Below are 21,904 nucleotides of genomic sequence, written 5' to 3' on the forward strand. Positions count from 1 at the left end.
AACAAACTATGCAGGTAACAAGATTGGTCTGAACTGTTGTGGATCATTATTTCTAATTTCCCCATGAAACAAGGTTTCCAGATTTTGTCATAAATGAGAATGCTTTTGAAAGAAATCCTCTTTTTTGTAATAACTCTGGAGAGTTTTTTTGCTAGCTTTCAGGAGATAATTTTTCTGCCGAATTAAAATATCCTTTTTTTTTTTTTCCTTCTCCGTTACTGTACAGTTTCAGCTGTGTAGCCATTTTTAAAGTGTGTAGTACACTGGTGTGCAAAACTTAAGAACGAAAGTAACTTTCACGTGACATGTCACTGCCAAGAGCGCAGCTCGATGAAACTTGGACCATATATAGAAAGAACTGCTATAGTATGGTATGGAAGGTAACTGAAGGAAATACATAATGAGGATAACAGAAATGACACTGTTATTCAAAGACAGCAATTACACTGCAGTCACTGAGAGGTATGATGGTCCCCTGGACATTACAAAAAGCAGGACAAGATTCTTAATAGAATATGTGATCACCATGGACAGAAGTGCATGCTCTGCAGTGTGCTGCCAATGCTGGCTACAGGGTTGGCAAGGAATTCTTGGTGTAGGGCATACCCTCATATGGCAGGAGGTGGGAACTCACAATGCACCCAGGAAGATTGTTGAATATGATTGTTTTATTAGTCAAGGTGTTATGGTGTTTATTAGTCAAGGTGTTATGGTGTTTATTAGTCAAGGTGTTATGGAGGCATATTGTTGCATGTGAATACTGACCTCTAAATCTTTGAATGTGGTACACTCACCGATCAACATTACTGTGACACTCTGCTCCTTCCCCATGTGCACCTTTTCAAGAGTGCAATTCGGCCTGACTGAGTTTTTATGGACGACAATGCATGACTGCATCAGACTACACTGATAGAGGAGCTCTTGAAATGAGAGGATATTTGCATATGGACTGGCTTGCTTGTTCCCCAAATTCCATCCCATTGAGCGCATGTGGGTTGTGTTGGGGAGACATATTGCAGCATGTCCATGTGTGCCAATGACCATTCAACAGTTGTCAACCACTTTGGTCGAGGAATGGAACTTCCTACACAAGAACTCCTTATCAACCTTGTGGCCAGCATTGGAGCACACTGCAGAGTATGCATTGCCACCCACGGTGATCACACACCGCATTAAGAATTGTGTCCCACCTTTTGTTATGTCCTACCATCATGAATGATAGTGCTTTGAGTTTATTTATTGTGTTTGAATAAAAGTATCATTTCTATTTCTTACATAGCGTATTTCTTTTACTTACCTACTGTAGTATACTTGTAACAGTTCTTTCTATGCATGGTTCAAGTTTCATCAAGCTATCTATGTTACTTGGCAGTGACACATCATGAAAAAGTTACTTTTGTACTTAAGTTTTGCACACCAGTGTACAAACCACCATACATGCATACATATTTAGGTCACAGCCAAAACAAGGTGTTCAAATGCAGTGTGGTGGCCAGAATTTGAAATAAACATAATAGCAAGTGCTTCTTGAACAGCTGTGATACAACATACCACTTGCAAGTATAAAACCATACTGATCATCTGCATAATGCCATAGTTTACACCCAGTGCAGAGCAAGACTTCACGGTCTGTCTGAGTGATTGTTTCCTTTTTATTTAATTCATAGTTTAACTTGAGAAATCATACTTACACCATATAGAAATAGAAACTGTGTCCATAATGTGAGTTTGTAGGAAATTATTTCTTGTAATTCCTTCCATTTTTTAAATGATGCCAATTGAGCTCTTTGATTTAACATTGCATGCTGTGTATTACTGTTTTATGAGTAATTTATTTCTGCACCATTGTTACAATTTGTAGTAAGCAAAGCAAATTATTGATGTACCATTTTTCAGGGATGAGCTGTCGCCACACGTTCGTGACTGCGTTCGTTGCTACACATCTGATTACATTTTTGTGAAACATAACTATAGGCAGTATTCAAGCAGTTGTTCCATACGAGATCGTTGTGGTGAACGTTTGAGTGTTGTTCAAGGAATTCCACATCAAGAATTTGAAATTGACTATGAAGAACCAACTACTTCTAGTACTCCTGATGAGGAAGTATTCAGGGTAAAGTATGAGCTGACATCTTGAGTTGGTTAAGTCCTTTTGAATAATTAACTTTCCAGTTTAACCCAAAGCTTGCGTACCTATCCAGTTTTACTAATGATGTGTGTATTTTTCATTGTCAGTTATAGTTGCTTCTTTTTGCAGTAAAAATAGTCTTTTTTTTAATTTCTGCAGAAAATATATAGAACATTTATAAAAACTGAGCCATCTTTTGACATATAAAACATTACACAACAGTGATTCTTTTTTTTGTTTTGTTTTGTTTTGCATTACATTTAAAATTCCATCATTGTGACTGTGTGCTCAGCTTGCCTAATTGTAAGACAGAGGATCCTGATTTGATCGTTAAGAATCATTTCTTGTTAGGATGACTAGAATTGGTTCACTTCCTGTATAAGGATAACAAGAGTTGCTTGGAGGACAAGTAGTTACTACTTTTTCAAAAATCTAGCAGCAACAGTGCTCACGCTGCTATCCAGTGATACCTTAAGTCTAGGATGAAGCTGCAGTTTGTCAACAGTTTAATATCAAATAGGATGGTAGCACTATGGTGTTTGGTTTAGCATGAAAGTTCTTTCCACATTTGTAAATCCCTAATAACGTGTTTAGGTCATTTCAGACATTATTTTAGGTTGTTCTACAAATTTGTTATTTACAAGTATCTTTGATTTTCATTTCTTCTGTTCTTAGAGTTGAACTGATCTAGGATGGCCCATAAAATATAGCTCCAAGCTACCAGGTTAAAATAGTTCATAAAATGTGTGCTCTATTACTTATTTGACCATTCAATCTGCAGTTGGTGGGTGTAAATTTCCAATAACTTTTGGATTATGTTGCTCTGCCTAAAGAGCAAGATATAAAGGGAAAGTTAACTGTCTGTTTTTACCCTAGAAACCTAAACTCAAATGTTTGGCCTAAGGGGATATTCATGTAGTGCTCCCCCAAGATTTCAGCCAACAGCTTACATATCTATTGTGCGTGATTGAACGTTATCCGTCATTTTTACATTTAAAATTTCTCGTGTTATTGGAGTACATTTAATTTGGCACATACTCTCACTGTTTTGTGAGAGACAGAAGTATCTAACAGCATATAATGAGTTGTTTCAGGCTGTTTGATGTAATAATATTTTACTACAAAATTCTTGGCTTTGGTGTTATATGATAAAGTAGAAACTGCACAATCTTTCCACAAGGCAGTGATCTGTCATCTTCAGCAACTGATTTGCCTATTAAGAAGTGCAATGTATGCCATAACTAGCTTCAAATATGCTGCTGCTTGAAGGAGAGGAAGGGGAGCAATGTCATCATAGGGGAAAATAACATACAGACCTTCCCCCGTCCCCTGCCCATATTTGAGAAGTGAAGATGAAAGTGCTGGCAAATGCACCTGGATAGTTGCAGTTGTCAGTGCCAACTCAAGCTGTCCTGGTTTCAAGCCACTATTGGTATTTTATATTGCAGAATTCTTTCATTCCAGCCTTGGTGGTGCCTCCAGTACTGGTTCCCTCAACTTACTGATTTTTGCACCCTTTACTGATATTACATTCAGTATTCATATTAATTTGTTTGCTGTATATATTCCATTGAGCAGGGTGTCCTGAAACTTGCCAGGGAGACATCTAAATCTCATTGTAGAATAGAGGACAACGCTTACAACTTTAAAAGATGACACAGACTTAGTAATTATGTTTATTGGCAAGAGCAACACCACTGTTGTTATTTCCAACATAACTTATGTTGTCAAAATGATGCATTTATTGTGGATTTCTGCATATTATTCTCTCCTGAATGATAATATTCCAATAATACCATGAAAGACATTCTCCCTCCTTAAGACCAGCCAGTTCCTTGACCATGTCTTAAAGATCCTGAGAATACAAGCACCAGTTCCACCAAGTCTTTATGGTTTATCAAAGACACATAAAGAAGGGGCTGCAGTTTGTACCATTGTTATTAATATTGTGGTCCAACATAATACCTGGTGAAACATCTGGCTTTTCTATTGAGTCCTCAGGTTAGCAAACGTGAAGACAACATTGACAGTTCAGAAAACTTCATACATTGACTCAAGAACTTGTATGTCAGGCAGAGATTTTAGTTAGTTTCCATGTAGTCCTATTTTCTTCAGAGCACTTTTATTTGATTCATTAAAACTTGGCTAAAACTGGCTAAGCTGGAAAACATTCTCATACATTTCTTCAAAATTTTGAATAAATTTGTGGTGTAGCTTTGGTTAACCTTTCGTCTGCTATATGTGGGTGTAAGATGTCAAGGATTGTTCTGTAGTCGATAGTCCTGAAAATCACATTTTTTTAGATACGTAGATGATACCTTTTGCAGTCTACGCACATGTAACTGCAACACTATTTTTGTTCGTAGAATTTGAAAACACTCTCAATTCTAACATTTGTTCACTACAGACAAGAAAAATGGAGAATGTTCTTTTTCTGTATGTGATAGTTTATTACAATTTAGGCGAAATAATAACATACAATCTAAATGAGAAGCCATCATGGCAAAATAGAATAAAAAAACTGAATTATGCAAATTACATTACCAAAACTACATACAACAAAAAAAGCCTATCTATAGATGCAAAATTAAAACACTATAAAACAGTTACACAACCAGAAATAACGTATGCAGCTGAAACTATCTTCAAAACAACTAATACAGCAGAAATTGACAGAATACTAAAAATAGAAAGAAGAATAATTAGGACATGTATAAATAAACAGTATAAAATAAATGGACATTGGAGAATAGCATCAAATGAAACAGTATATAAGAAAATAGAACCAGTCATGAGCACAATCAGGAAGAAACGCATCTCATTCTTTGGACATCTGATGAGAACTCCAGAAAACAGAATTAGTAAAAAAATAATACAAAAATTGTGGAATAGCAAGAGCGACATTAAATGGATCACAGAAATTAAGGAAGATATAAAAGAACTTCAAATTACAGTAGATGACCTAAAAAACAAGACAGAGAAAACCAGAATACTGCAAGACCCGCAAACCAGACTACAAATGAAAATCAATAAAAGGAGCACAGGAAGAGTTGTCTCAGATGAAGAAAGAAAGAAAATATCTGAAAGAATGAAGAAATATTGGGCAGATAGAAGAGCAAAACACCTTTCATATAAGAATAGCCTCTAATAATTATATTACCTAAATATATTAAGTTATTGTCGAACCAAATTGTATCCATGTGTAACAACTTGTTTAGAACTTTGTATTTTTGACTACAGTGGTCCAATGAAGGCCATAAAATAAATAATAATAAAATAAATAAATAACAATAAAGGCAGGGGTTCTGGTTGCAGTGTGTCTTGGAAGCCAACACATACTGCCTTGTATTTCAGATCTACCTGCTGCCATGACCCAACTGAATGTGATGCTACGCTGTGGACACTTATTCATATAGAACAAAATATATCAGATTCTGAAAGGTTGTCAGCAGAGCTTAGCCACCTTGCTTTTATTCACAATGGGTATTCTGAGAAGCAGATTCATCATGTGTGTTGACCAACACACATTAAACAACGATAGCAGCCAGAAGGTACAGAATTCAGCTGGGATAGTTTCTTGCCTTTGTTGGCTTCTCTTTTTAAAATGTGGCAGGATTTTCCAGAAAGCCCCAAATCAAATGCGTTCTCTGCTGTTAGTTTTGTACATGACATCTTGACCTAAGTACATCAGTGGGTGAGAGGTTCCTTATCAGCATGGGAAACCATACATTTGCCAAACATTTTACATGGTTAAAGATAGCTATGATGAACATCACTGTAGCACAGGACTAGATCAACCAGAAAAATATGATGATGTAGGTCAGTGTATACATGTGGGACACAATATGAAGGATGAAAAAGTTAAGATACTCTTGCCACCCTTTACCTGGTGTGACTTCATAATTAACTCTGTGCTGCATTATTTTCTTTGCAGTGGACAGCCATTAATGGTCACCTCTCTGCCTTTTCAGTCAGTCTTGAGGCTGCAAGTGCATGCAGGCCACAACACCAGTAGGGAGTGCCTATTGTAGGACAGATAGAAACAGGGACCATTATAGGTATCCCCTGTAGTGGATGCTATGCACCACAGGGTTAAATAGAAAGTTGAAATGCATAGTGAGCAAATTATACAGAAATGTAGGAAATTAGCTCAGTAAAGCATGGGTATAGATCCTGGTGGTGCTAGGACTTCACCTGTCACAGATGAAGGAATTTGTTGAAAATATGCCGACAAGACCTTGAAATGACAACCAAGCTAAAAACTGACCAAGATGCATGTGTCAAGGTCTTTAGCATGCAAGCATGCTTTCTGTGCCAAACATCATATGGTATGAGGTTCACTGCTCAAGCAATGGGTTCTGGTTATCAGCTCCTCTGGGATGACATTGGCACTCATCCCCACATGTGAGTGCCTGCAGGTTTCAAGTCAGCAGGTCTCTACAGTTGAATAAACACCTCAAAATAATTCAGTACTTAATTCAAGGAAATATTATTAATTTTTTACATTACCTCTCATTCCACCTGGGAATTCTATAAGCAACGTACGATGACATTAGCAAATCGAGAAAATATTGAGAACTCGTATAGTAAGAAAATGTAATCATGCAAAATTAGGTTGAACTCATAATTGCACTAACAAACATTGAAGTGTCTATTGACTGAAGACACACCCACAAAAGGAGCCAAGGTAGCATTTAACAAAACCTGAAAATTTATTCACAGTTGGGAGAGTCCCAGAACAAATAACAGCGACAACAAAAGTTCTCATGTTTTTATGTGAAATACCAACTAAACGGAACTCCTAATCTTAATAATGGAAACGCTATAACAAGATTTCACTCATAGTGTCTCAAGTCTGGAGCACCACACAAATTTAATAAAACCAATTATGGGGACATACAGCACAGCCACAGTGCACTTCACTGAAGTTGTTGATTTGCAATCACCTGACAATTTAACAATAAAACAGTGAGTAAAAGAATAAGTGTGTCATAAGCCTCACATTTCCTAGCAAAATCAAAGTGCTGGAGTGAGCTGCATGACGATCCTCTATGTGGGTGATGGCACGTTTGGCATGTCGGGAGCAAGCCCCTGATTGAGAAGGTACTAATGCACTCGGTGCATGGCACAGTCCGCTTGTTCCAATGGAACTGGCCCACTGTGGGTAGTACATTGGTCTCAATAGTCACTGGATGTCAGGATGCGTGGCACATGATCTGCTTGAGGAAATAATTATACATGCCCGACAACCTCTGTGGATGGTGCTAGTGTTGCCTGATGGCCTGGCAGTGGCAGTGATCTTCTGCGGTACTATGCTGTCAAAATTCTGTCAGCAGAAGACAAGCCATATCTCATTCTGTGTCGTGATTATTCTAGTATCTTAAAGTGCTGGTGTTTCTTGGTATCAGATCAATCCAACCCTCTCCCCTACCACCCACCCAAAAAATGAGGTGGGGCAGAGGCTGGTGTTGAAGGTCTCAGAGATGTTATTGCCTTCCATATTGGTGGGATGGGGGGATGGGAGTGGCCTGGAATCCACAACCAATAGGGTTGGATGCAACACCCGGCATCTGGCCCTGGGCTGGGCGTGCATGGATGATGCTGTTGATGTTCAGTTTGTAGGTCACTCAACTGCGCGGTCATCAGCACCCGTACAAAGTCCCTATTTTTACATAGTCCAAATTTTACTCAGTCCAATCTAGCCATTGTCATGAATGATTGAATGGTGGTGGTGGTGGTGGTGATGAAATGATGAGGACAAAACAAACACACAGTCCCCGGGCAGAGGAAATCCACAATCCAGCCGGGAATCGAACCTGGGGCACCGTAATCCAGAGGCAGCAATGCTAGCCACTAAAGTGTCCATGGAGGATAGCTCCAGGATGTCAGGGGAGGGGGTGGGGGGTGGGTGGGTGGGGGGATGGTTGTGGTGGGGTCGGGCAGGAACTTGGATGCGGTCTGAAGAACCCACTAATTGTTCTGTGGAATCATTTCACATACCAAGGATGATGCATAGAATTACTTTCACTGTCTGTTCATACACTGAAAATCATACTCTCGTGTAAAGTCCTTAAGCTGAGCCATCCACTCATGATATGATTCAGCACCGAGTTTTTAGAAACTAAAAATTTGTGTCAAATGGTTGAGTAAATTTGGATGTTTTAAACTGATGAATCAACGTGGAACAGATGACCCATGAATTCCAATTCTGATGCCGTGATGGGTGCCAAAATAAGTCTGTCTGTGTGCTGCATCCTCTAAAGCAAAATTAAGACCAGATGTTTTATGTTCACTGTATCAGATTGTTCAGCCATGCTTACAGCCTAGCTAACTGCAACTCTGACAATGTGGGATAAGACCCGCGCATGGAAAAGCTGGTTATAGAGTCCTCATCATCCATAAAAATATCTGCCAACTGAGGATACTCTCACAAAAGAAGCCCAGGTGGCGTTTAACAAAACTTGAAAATTTATTCAAAGTCTGCAAAGATCCAGAACAAATAAGTATATTAACGAAAGTTTGTGCTCCTCATGTCTTTGTGTGAAGTACCAACTAAACAGAACTCCCAACCTTAATAACGGAAACAATATAACAAAACTTTACTCGTGGTGCCTCATATCTGGAGCAACACACAGTTTAGAAATAAACAATTTTCAGAAATTACAACACTGCCACAGTGCACTTGACTAAAGTCATTGAATCACAAATCACCTCTTAGTCTGCTGAGACAACAGTGAGTAAAAGAAAAACATTGTCATATGACTCATGTTGCCTAGCAAAGTCAAAGTTCTGGAGTGAGTGGTGTGATGATCCTCTAGTACAGGTGATGGCAGATCGAAAGCAAGCCTCTTATTGAAGAAGTATTAATGTACTCAGCTCGTGGCCAGTTTCACTCACCTTGACAGAACCGGCTCACTGTGATAGTGTCGGCCTAAATAATCACTGTGTGTGAGGATACATAGTGAACTATTTGCAGCACATGATCTGGTGGAAGGAAATAGTTTTGAATTATCGGTGACCCCAATGGGCACCGCTAGTGTTGTGTGATGGCCTGGTGGTGGAGACGATCTTCCACAGGAGTTTGCTGTCAAAGTTCTGTTGGTGGAAGACAAGCTTTGACTTGTGCTGTGTGGTGGCTGTGCTGGCAACTGACAATACTGGCTTTCCTTGGCACGAAGGCAAACATATTTGGAACATGCTTTTAGTGTTACTGTTTTTTACTTGTAGACCTATAAATTCTCTCCCATGGAGCTGCAGGGGGGGAAAAAAGAAAGGGAGGAGGAAGAGGTAGGTGGTAGATTGCAGGTCATGTCTCATTATATGGTATATATTGGGAATTAAAATTTTGCAAATACACAAACAAGGAATTGTCATTTCTTTGTGGTAACAGGGTGAAATTATCCAATGGGAATGTTTTGAATATCACCATGATTAGTAAACAAACGTATAAGATTGTTAGGAGATGGCTCCTGAAGAAGATATAAACTGAAAGAATAATAGTGGAGTAAAATAAATATACAAGTAGTTGTGTTATTGCTGACCATGGTTGTAAATAACGGAACGTCATTGCCCTGACAGTCAACAATAATAGTAATGTCAGACTTTTTCAGATTATGCAGTTGTGTATAATGAAGTACTATCTGGAGAAGCTGCACAAATACACACTCAGATCTCAGTGAGGTTTCAAAGTGGTGCAGAGATTGGCAATAGCGTATGAGGCTTTGTCCGTGGGAGAATGTCGAGCTCCTACATGTGGGGGCCTTCGGGTTCAAAGCCAGGGATGGGATTGGACATCCCAATGGCTGCTACGTTTAGAACTGATTGCTTACAGGAAGAATTGTGCCTAAGAATATATTTTTACAATTTCATTTTGCATCACCACCCATATTTTGTTGCTGTTTACACTAATGGGTCTAAGTAGGAAGATATTATTAGTTGCCTTGTCGTGTTCTCTGACATTTTCCTCAGGATAAGACTCCCAGAGCAGTTATCAATTTATTGTGCAGAATTGTTTTATCAATTTATTGTGCAGAATTGTTTTACCAATTTATTGTGCAGAATTGTTTGTTATCTTGTGAGGTTAGTGGAGCAGATGAGACAGCGTCATGACAAGAAATTCCTCATCTGCTCAGATTCCCAAAGTGCCCATGCCACTATTGGTCAGATGTACCGAACAGATCGGATGCCACAAGAAGTGCAGGATGCTTTCCTTCTCTTGCTAAGGTAGGACAAGGAAATAATTTTCTGCTGGATCCCAGGGCACACAGGAATTCGGGAAAACGAACTCACTCATGTGGCTGCCAAGGTACACTTGCTCCCTTCCACGTCCTGCTCGCTGTTCATTCTCCCTGCAGACTGTCACCTCATTTGTGACCAAGACCACCTTGTGTTAGTAGGAGGCCCAGTTGCTAGAAGTGAGGAATAATAATCTTTGTTCTATAAAATCTTCAGTGCAACCATGACTTAACGTACTTCCAATCACGATGAGTAGAAGAAGTAGCTTAGAGTGAGACATTGCCCAATGACACGTGACTTTCTCTTAGATCACAAGGAGGCCCCATTGTCGGAGATGTGGGGTACAGCTATTAGTACAACATATCCTAATTGAGTGTCTTTTATGTGACAATCTGCTACTTGATCTGGGTCTCCCACAGAACCTGCCATCTATATTGTGTGTTTTAAGTTTTTTATGATGTCTGGAATTTGCCCCAATGTATTGGGTGTGAGATTCTGATGTGTCACAGAATGGCTCAGTCCTTCATTATTTCTAAGTAGTCATCCAGTCACAGTCATATGTCCTGTTTTTAACTGTGTCTGTGCTGCTATTTTATCCTTGACTTTAGCTAGTTATTCAGCTGTGTTTCATTGGAATTTTAATAAGGGCTTTTCTGCTGCTCACCTTCTCAGCCACCTTTCAGCTCTTGTGGAAGAATGCAACTTGGTTTTCCAGTTTATCGCTATGTTTAGTAGATTTTCACCACACTAATCTGTATATCATTGATGGAAGGACACTGATGACCTTGCTGTTTAGCACCCTCGCCCATAAATCATCATCCGATTGGCAACTTGCTTTGAATGTTTGTAAATAAAAATGGTGCAGCTCACAAAATGCAAATGCAATGGCTCTAATATCAGTGAGTCCCAATTTGAATCAATTAATTTATATATACTTGAGTGCAACAATTTGCCGAGATTTGAAATGGAATTATCACTTAGTCTCAGTTGTAGGTAAAGCAGATAGCAGACTTGGGTTCATTGATAGAATATTGGGAAGATTCAGTTAGTCTACAAAGGAGACTGCTTACTATATGCGTGTGTGTCCCATCTTAGAATATTGCTCAAGTGTGTGGGACTTAACATGAAACAGGCCTAGCAGGGGATGTTCAATATATACAAAGAAGGGCAACATAAATTGTTACAGATTTGTTTGATTCACAGGAGAGAGTATTTTGTATGCTTTTGAATTTATTGAGTTTGCCAGTCTTTGATTAACATTTAGAAAGTGTACTACACTGTGCAACTCCAGTTTCCACTTGAATCTAGTTTGCAATAAATCTGGACTGTAGATTAGATTAGATTAGATTAGATTTACTTTCATTCCAATTGATCCGTAGTGAGGAGGTCCTCCTGGATGTGGAACATGTCAGAAAAACAACAATACATGACAAATATTTACAACTAAAACAAATAAACTAATGTACCATTCCACAGGTCCCAAGTGGAATGATCGTCATTTTTAATGAACACTAAGAGTCATTTTACAAATACTAATGCACTGAATTTAAAATAAAAAACGTTTTTTATTTATTTATAAGGTAATAAACATGTAATACAACTACTGTAATACTTATTTACAATGAACACATTACTGCACTGAAATGGTGCAGAAGTTAGATTATACTTACACACACACACACACACACACACACACACACACACACACACACACACACACACACACAAATTTTCAGTGAACACATTACTGCACTGAAATTGTGCAGAAGTTATGTTGTACTTATATACAAATCAGTTGGTTTTACTAAGAAATTCATCAATGGAGTAGAAGGAGTTGGTCACCAATAAATCCTTTAGGCTTCTCTTAAACTGAATTTCATTGGTTGTTAAGCTTTTTATGGCTGCTGGCAAGTTATTGAAAATGTGTGTTCCTGAATAATGCACACCTTTTTGTACAAGACTAAGTGACTTTAAATTCTTGTGAAGATTATTCTTATTTCTAGTATTGATTCCATGAATTGAGCTGTTGGTTTGAAAAAGTGATATATTTTTAATGACAAATTTCATTAAGGAATAAATATACTGGGAAGCTGTAGTTAGTATCCCTAGTTCCCTAAACAGGCTTCTGCAGGATGTTCTTGAGTTCACACCACATACAATTCTTACTGCACGTTTTTGTGCCCGGAAAACTTTAGCTTGGCTTGATGAATTACCCCAAAAAATAATCCCATATGACATTATGGAATGAAAGTAAGCATAGTATGCCAGCTTTTTCATTTTTATATCCCCTACGTCTGACAAAATTCGCATTGCAAACAGAGATTTGTTAAGACGCTTCAGCAGTTCTGTGGTGTGCTCCTCCCAATTGAATTTATTATCAAGCTGTAATCCCAAGAATTTAACACTGTCCACTTCTTCTATCTTCTTGTCATCATATGTTAGACATATACTCTTGGGACACCCCTTACAAGTTCTGAACTGCATGTAGTGTGTTTTTTCAAAGTTTAGTGACAAAGAATTGGCTAGGAACCAGTGATTAATGTCCACAAATATTTTATTGGCTGATCTTTCTAATGTTCCTGTTCATAGGTTGAGTCTGGACTGTCGTCATCTCAGCAGTCAGTCCACTCTGTTGATACACCACGTGCAAGCTGGGCGAGCTTTGATCTCCGAAGCTCTGTTAGTGACATGCTTATACCTTCATTGTTGGAGAGAGTGCCTCCAGAAACAATTGATCAACTGAATGAGGCAAAAAGACAAGACAACAGACAGGTAACAAGTTTATCCTTTTTGGTATCAATTTGATCTCAACACCATTTGCAGTGTGTTTGAAATATTGTTGCAAAACATGAACTGCTAGATCAATTCTTTTTTCTACTTGATATACATTATGTGGGCACTGGTACATGTGGCTTTATCAATTTTACCTGCAGTAAAGTTTTAGGTTATATGATTGTGACATTAAAAATTTGAAAATCTGGCTTCAAAAAATTGGAAAATAAAACGATGTGTCTGAAGTCTGATGGGAAAAAGAGAGTATTAACTATTTTGCAGGATGGACTGTTCACCCTTTATCCTGTTCAAGATGAAGAAGAGATGATTGAGAAGCGAATCCCTGCTGAAATACCAAACGAGCACATGGGACACAGGATTTTAGTCAGGTGTTTGCAGCTCAGGTACTTAATCTTCTAGAACTTCATGAGATGAAAATTGTGTGCGAGGATGAGCTTGTCAGGTTTTTAATGGTGCTCATTGCCAGTGCTAGTAATTTTGCTTATTTTATAAAGTCATGTTCTAAGTTGTGAAACTCAGTTCACAGGATATGGAAGGTTCACTTCAAAAATTGTAGTCACTCATTTTCAAATTTTGTGTTTCAGTTATTAGCGTCATCATCATTAAAATCTGACAAATTCTTCTATAGTTGAAATTTATGTTAGTTATATTACAGTTGTTAACTTTATACATTATTGTCATTATTAGAGAATATGTGTCACGCAGATTTTAATGCTGTGTAGCTTACACAACCAGCTATCATTGCATAGCTGAATTATCAGCAGTTGTACCTGGGACAATAAATTGCCACCCATTAACAGTTTTAGTCCACACAATTTATAAAAATCACTTATACATTTTACTGGTTGAAACAGATAATTAATTTGTAGTTTAAGAGTCACTCTGTAGGCATGTCTTGTAGGTAATATATTGAGCTAAATTCATACTAGTAAACTCTCGATTCTTTAAAGAATCAAACTCTCGTGTATAAAACAGCTTTACAGGTCTGATTGCCTCAAAATAAGAAAAGTTTGAAATTAAGCTTAAAATTTGTTGGAGGTTGCTAAGTGCTCTCATTCACAAATACTGGATGAATATAGTTTGGGTATGTGCATGCTGTCAGTTACACTGCCTCAAGACACTCACAGTTTCTTTTTGTAATACTTTTCTTATTCTGTTACTTTTTACCATAAGATTATACATCTTAATTTGTAGATTATGACAGCATTTAAAATTTTTTAAATTTGGTCAATAATTATTCAAAATATTGAAAATCAAACTTTTGTTGCTTCTCGAAGCTGTTAGGTAGGCAACCTGTAACAGATACCAGATTAGAAATACAGATTGTTGTAAATTTTATACTACTAATGAAAATACATTACAGTGGTCTCAGTGCCAGCAAGTTTGACCTGGCGTCACATCCTGTGAGTGTTCTTTGCTGTTGTTAAGATTAGGTGGGGAGTTTCGTCCAACTACCTGCAATGTGGTGCTAGATAATTGGCTAGTTATCGAACTGGGAAACTCTGTCTTTGAAATTCAGATAAAGGGGAATACAAACAACAACAAATTTTAGCTGATTTGCTTTAATGTCTGTCTGCACAAACACTTTGAGAATACGAGATCTGATAAATTGATTAAGGTGTCTTGCTGATTAGCTGTTAGTCAACTCAGTCTCTCTTGCTACTGCCTTTGTTATTACTATTGTGCATCTTGCACTATAAATTGTTATTTTCCTTATGTTATAATACAGTCCAAGTGGTGATTGCAGCTTCATTAGCAGCATACATAAGTGTTCTCCAGCAGACTCAGTTCCCACAAGTAGGAGATTAATGTCTGAAACAAACATCTGGAACTAGAAAAACACCTTCAGTCTGTTGGCATTAACTGTAAGGTACTTAATTTTCTGTAGACAGATTATTATATATGTCCTTTCATTTATTACTGTGTTTGGGCCTCACTGTTGGCTGCCTCTACCTTGTAAGCTGTTGTCAAACAACATAACCTTATCACCAAAGTGGAACTCTTTAGGATTTAGTGACTTATTGTAATATTCTTTGTTCTTTAATTTGCTCTGAGCGTTCTCTTCTTCCGCACTTTCGTGCATCTCCTTCATATGGTTCTTTAACTATGCCTCTTCATGCTGAACATATCCAGTTACTCTGTGTGGTTTCACATTATACACAAAACTGCATATGGAACCCAAATGTTCCAGTCTGTTTGTGTTCTATTTACATAATGTCTCAGTATCTCAGTTTATGTATGATGCTACTTCTTCAGTGCACCATTCGTTTGAGGTTGATAGCTAGGAGAATGTACTTTTTCAATTCACTACAGTTTACTTACTCTCTTCATGGTATCCTGTATGAAAATATGTCCTACATAGTGACAGAGTTCCATATCCAAGTATAATTTTCTCAACCAACACTTGGGCTAGGATGTCAGCATCCTACCATTTAATATGGACTTATTCAAAGCGTACTGAAATGTAAAAATACATCCATTTACTTGGTCAGTCTGGCTCAAAGATACTTGTTCACACTTGCTACTTTTCTTTGCGTTCACACGCACTCCCAAGTCTTGATGTCCTCACACTAAGGTTGTGATACAGTTTTATTATTGTTGCCTTTGTGCACACTCATTTAGTTTTTTCCCTGGTTCCTACTCATTTTTTTACCCACCAGCTGCAGTATGTACCCCGTTAATAAAAACATCAACTGATTCATTATTTCTGCTGGCCTGAGAGTCCCCAAAACACGTAGCTGTCACAGCCAGTGCCTCCTCTTCCATTTGGGGGGGGGGGGGGGGGGCGGCATTGTCCACCAGATTTTTGCTACTTTTGTACATTATCTGATACTGTCTCACTGACATGTGAATAGCTTGAAGACTTCTTGAGTAATAGAAACCAATACATTGGCCTCAATGGTGAGTATCCATGAGAGACAAGGTATCATCAGGAGTGCCCCAATGAAATGTAATAGGACCACTATTATTTTCTAAATGATCTGCTAGACAGCATGGGCAGCAATCTGTGGTTGTCTGATGATGATGATGATGATGCTATCATTGTGGAATGACTGTAGAGGGTACAAGATGAATTATGCAAAATAGCAGCGAGTTCTAAATGTAGAAAAATGTAAGTTAATGCAGATGAGTAATAAACACAAACCTTTAATGTTCAGAAACAGCATTAGTAGTGTCCTGTGTGACACAGTCACATCGTTGAAATATCTGGGCTTAATGTTGCAAAGTGATATGAAATGGAATGAGCATGTGAGGATCGGATTAGCGAAGGCAAATGGAGTTTGGTTTATTGGGAAACTTTTAGTAAAGTGTGGTTCATCTGTAAAGGAGACCACATGTAGGATGCTAGTGCAATATATTGTTGAGTGCTGCTCGAGTGTTTGGGATTTGCATCAGATTAGATTAAAGAAAGACATCTAAGAAATTCAGAGGTGGGTTGCTAGATTTGTTACTAATAGTTTTGAGCAACACACAAGTATCATGGAGGTGCTTCAGGAACTCAGATGGGAAACACTGGAGGGGAGGCAATGTTCTTTTTGAGGAACACTTTGAGAAAAGTGAGAGAAGTGGTATTTGAAACCGACTGCAGAACAATTATACTGCTAACAACATACGTGTAAGGACCATGAAGATAAGATATGAGAAATTAGGGCTCATATGGAGGCATATAGACAGTTGTTTTTTCCTCGCTGTGTTCATGAGTGGAACAGGAAAGGAAATGACTAGTAGTGGTACAGCGCTTCGGGCACACACCGTACAGTGGCTTGTGGAGTATGTATATAGATGTAGATACTGTTTTAACTTTAGCCCAATTTTCATTAGTCTTGACAGTGGGTTTGTTAAGTTATCTACCCGAGTTAAAGATTTAAATCTGCACATGTCAGAAATCTTCCGCCATTAATGTAAAATCTGAAGTATTTCACTCCCCAACTTATGGCTAACATCTTTGATCTTCTGTCAGTCTGTCTAGAATCCATTTGCCAATAGGGCATGGCTTAAAAATGACATTTATTTTTGCAAGAATTCACATTTATCAATGGGTAATTTTGAAGTATATTGTGGAATATAAGCCATTCAGAAATTTCCTTTAGCCACATATTGTGTTTCTCTAAGGTAGAGTTAAATACCACCATGTCATTTACATCAGTGAACAGTCTGTTGCCTTGTAGCCCTGTGAAAACAGTTTATTAATTTCTGAAAAGTTTGTTGAGCTGATTTTGGGCTCATGGGCATACATTTACATTTGTTATTCTCCATATAGTGTACTGAAAGCCATCTTTTTCTTGATTTTCTTCAGTAGGATCTGACTACAGACTTTTTTTTTTTTGCTAGATCAAGAGTGTCCGCTGCTCGTGGTCTCGCGGTAGCGTTCTCGCTTCCCGAGCACGGGGTCCCGGGTTCGATTCCCGGCGGGGTCAGGGATTTTTCCTGCCTCGAGATGACTGGGTGTTGTTGTGTTGTCTTCATCTTCATCATCATCATCATCATCATCATCATTCATCCTCATTACGGTCGGAGGAAGGCAGTGGCAAACCACCTCCACTAGGACCTTGCCTAGTACGGCGGTGCGGGTCTCCCGCATCGTTCCCCTACGCTCCGTCTCGGAGTATGGGACTTCATCATCATCATCATCATCATCATCATCATCATAATATTAAGAGTCAAAAAGTATTTGCCTGTACTAAAACTGTCGAAGATGTCATCTACACTCACCAATGGATAGAATACATTTAAGGAAAGTTCGTATAGGCACCTGTAGTCAGTGACTGTACATTAGTTTCACTTTCGTTCATCTTGTCAGAATCCTTGTCAGTGGAATTTTCCATTCACTTTTACTGGATCCTATTATATCATGTTCCAACATTTTCTCAAATTCCTGCTACAGCACTTCTTTTTGCACTTGAGGTCTTCTCTAGAGATGCAAACAGATAATTTGCTTTCCACTTTGGGTAGCAGTTTGAGTCCAACCTTGATGGCCTATGTTTGTGGTAACGTATCTCCTGTCAAGTGGAACACATAGCTGAACATTCTGCATAGCTCAGTAATGACCATGTTTTCATACACTTTTAAGTAACTGACATGAATAATCTCTGTCAGTGTACTTACTCACACTTTTCACACACTTTTAATTAACTGACATGAATATTCTATTTCAGCTTTCTTACATGAACATTTAGTTGTGGCTTGGTCATACTGACATGACATTCTCCAAACTGTCTGTCCGCAGCTCATGATTTAGTGGTTAGCATTGCTGCCCCTGGATCACAGGGTTCCGGTTCAATTCCTGGTTGGGTCATGGACTTTCTCCACCTGGGGCCTAGGTGTTTATGTTGTCCTCATCATTTCATCATCATTCAGGAAAATGGCAAGACTGGAATGTGCGTTTGTATAGGCAATGCCATTGAGCCCCCACAAACCAAAAGTCATCATCATTGTCAGCAGCAGCAGCAGCAGCAGCAGAGCAACAGTCTCTTTTTTGGCATTGGTTCCATGGCTGGTAGTGGGAATTTTACTGAACCATTCTCAGCTGTAGTTTTCAATGCACTCGTTCCTCGTGAGCCTGATTCTGTTCGTTTCCTGTTTTGGAGTGATAGTCGCACCTTTCACCCCTCTCATTCTACACACTCATTTCTCTGGAGGACCTATTATCAGCTTCCCTTTTACTCGTACATGTTTCTCATCACTTCTTTTTATTTTCTGTGCTGCAGACTCTGTTACCTGCCTGTATTGTAGGTTGGCAGCTAATTTTGGATTTCTATGAGCCATTTGTTTCACATACAATCCTATTTTAAAAGAGCACACTCTTTTGCACCAAACTTCATCTACACTCTTCTATTGATAACAAATTTCATCTGAGACTTTATGCCTTCCTGACATTCTAGCTCTGCAAGGGGATTATTGTTGCCATAGTCAGCTGTCAGTATTTTCCCAGACAAGGTATAACCCACTTACGTAGTTTCTCTGCATTTTGTTCTTTCTCTGTGCCTGCCATGCACACTCTGTAAGCTCTTCCATAGTGACCAGTTTGTTTGTATTTGAAGCATGTTACAGGCTTCAATCACATACACAAGCTTATGTGCCCTGGCAAGTACCAGTGGGAGCACCTTACTATGTTGCGGTCCTTCCATTTTTCTACAGTTCCTGTAGAAAATGGTAGGATCACTCGTGTATTATCTACCCTATTCCTCACTACTGCTGGCTCTGTCTTCCTTGCTTGAAGCTTTTCATCACTTTATTTTCATTTTGTAATGCCGCACTGCCACTTTGCATACTTTTTTTCCCCTTTCTGAAGCTGTTGCACTTGCCTCCGTCAAAATTGATGTTGTTTCTCCTGCTAATTTCAATTTTCTTAATGAGTATACACTAATGTTTTGATTCTGTCGCTATAAATACCATGAATGAATACAGCTTTATTTGGCTTCCAGAATAGCGCAGTGCTGCCTACCAGCTCCAGCTCTTTCGGTGTGCCTTGAATGGCTTCTCTAAAGCGGTGGTACATGTGTAGAGTTGTGAGCACCATTACTCAAATAGTTTTTCACAAGACTAGCGCACGCATCTTACCAAGTGGCACTTAAATCTATAACTAGCAGTTTTTTACCTGTTGAACTGGCTATCCTGGTGCTCACAAATCTCAACAAAAAATAAATAAATAAATAAAAATCATGTTACTCTGGATTTACAAGCTCAGTTGTTGATAAACTCATTCAGAACATTTTTATTGCTGTCAAATGCAACATTAACTTAAGTCCTTCCCACAAACTAATATATTGCCTACTGGCTGCCTCTTACCTGTCTGTACTGTTCTATGCATTACTATGATTGTCCTGTGACACTCCGCCTAGGTTGTTTCACTCGTAGTGTGAAGATATGCAGCTACTAGGATAACTACCTTGGCCTACAGTCTTCATTGAACTGTAGCAATTGTTCTGGCTTTTTCTTCTCTCTTCTTTCTTTCCCATTTGCTCTGCTCCCTCTGCAAGCCAGCATACATTGTTATTGGAATGAAAGGGCCCTGGTGTCTTTTACCTATTGTCGGGCTGAACTGATATTTTTGAGAGATTTGTGACCTATTCCAATAATTTGTAGCAGGTAGTTGCTGCTTAATTGAACCATCAACAGCAACCACCCTACACCTGACACCATAAAATATTGTTTATTCTTGCCTCAAGCAATCAGTCTGGATATTTTACGACAGTAAGCAGGGAGGTCCATCAAAGAAGTTATGTAGAGGGTAGATAATTAGATAGTTCTGGAATTAGGAAACTCGTCTCTGAAATTCAGACATTTGGAAGTATGAAAAACAAATGTCAGCTGAACAGCTTCAATGTTAGTCTATCCAAACCCTTGAGGATACGGGATCTGACTACAGTTTAGAGACAAGGTCCACACAGTGTAGGTACACATGGCTAGGTATTGAACAGCAGAGCTAGAGCAAGAACAAAATCTGGTCCAAATGATCAACTGGCACAGAGTCCCTGTAAACTGATTACCCCCCCCCCCCTCTCCCTCCTACAGGTGACACATCTATGATGCATATGTGATCGTGGCATATTCCACCACACTGGAGCTAATGCCCAGTTGCTGTGACTACAGTAAACCTACAGGTCCACCTGCCAAGCTGGATATTGGTTTAATATTGCAGGCCAACAAATATTCTCATGTGACTTGCGTACCATGCATGACCACTGGAGTTGCAGTTGCCAAAAGCAGAACTATCTGCTACACTGAGATTATTGCCACTCTCTAGAGTCTTCCTCCATGTCGCTGGAATGGTGTGATATTAGAAGCAGAAGCTTCATTCAGCTTGCCTTGTTTTTGGAAAACCTTCTTGCAGGAGCACAAGCACACCTACTCTTGCACTTAAACATATACCAACATACACTACACCCCTTCCTTATCTGTTCAAATATTTGTCTATGTAAAATGCCAAAGATAAAAAGCAATTCAGTATGAACTTAAATTATTTTTGCTTTATATAAGAACCTTGTATTTTCATCATTTTTTTCTGTTTTCCATGGTTCCTTAGTTGCTTCGAAAGTTTTTGGGGGTATGCTCTGTCTATGGAACTACTTGAAGGAAGTTTGTTAATTTCCATACATGTTTTGCTTATTTTATTTGTGAAGCATATTCAGTGGCAATTTTCAGTGCTGTTAGCCCATGTGTGTGGTCCTGAAGATGTGTTCATTAGCCTCCATACTCCAGTTGGCTGATTTCCGGCATTCTTTCAACCACATTTGATTCAACACATCACACACATCAAATGTGGGTGAAAGAATGCTGGTAATTGGCCAACTGGAGCGTGGAGACTAATGAACACATCTTCAAGACTACACAAATAAGCTAACAGCTGGAAATCACCACTGAAGATGCTTCACAAATAAAAGAAGGAAGCAAAACACGTGTGGGAATAAACAAACTGCCTTAAATTAGTTCCATAGACAGAACATACCTCCTCGAACTTTGTATTTGTTTGGTAACTTGCTCTTTGCAATAATTAGGGCAATTCAATAATTTTGGAGCTTAGAGTGATTAAAAGTTCTATATTTCTTGTTACTACTAAATGATGACAAATAGTTATTGATGATTCTTATGTGACCAAATATATAGTGAGCCTGGCATTTAGTTTGCCAAATTGTCTGCAACTGGTATGTGTATGTACTCTAGACTTTTGATATTGCAAGTTACCACTGAATATTGTTCCTGTTACATTAAAGAATGGAAATGTGCAAAGATTTGCAATATTTGATG

General features: G+C 38.6%; 1 protein-coding gene across 1 annotated transcript in view; it reads left to right on the forward strand.

The window, feature by feature from the left end:
- LOC124555399 (dedicator of cytokinesis protein 7) overlaps positions 1-21,904 on the forward strand; it is a 258,351-nt gene that overhangs the window by 45,388 nt on the left and 191,059 nt on the right. The window contains exons 4-6 of the mRNA XM_047129295.1: positions 1,897-2,113; positions 12,953-13,135; positions 13,418-13,539. Of these exons, the coding sequence (XP_046985251.1) occupies positions 1,897-2,113; positions 12,953-13,135; positions 13,418-13,539 (522 nt within the window). The remainder of the gene's footprint in view (positions 1-1,896; positions 2,114-12,952; positions 13,136-13,417; positions 13,540-21,904) is intronic.

The sequence above is a fragment of the Schistocerca americana genome, chromosome X (genome assembly GCF_021461395.2).
Source record: "Schistocerca americana isolate TAMUIC-IGC-003095 chromosome X, iqSchAmer2.1, whole genome shotgun sequence".
Taxonomy (NCBI): domain Eukaryota; kingdom Metazoa; phylum Arthropoda; class Insecta; order Orthoptera; family Acrididae; genus Schistocerca; species Schistocerca americana.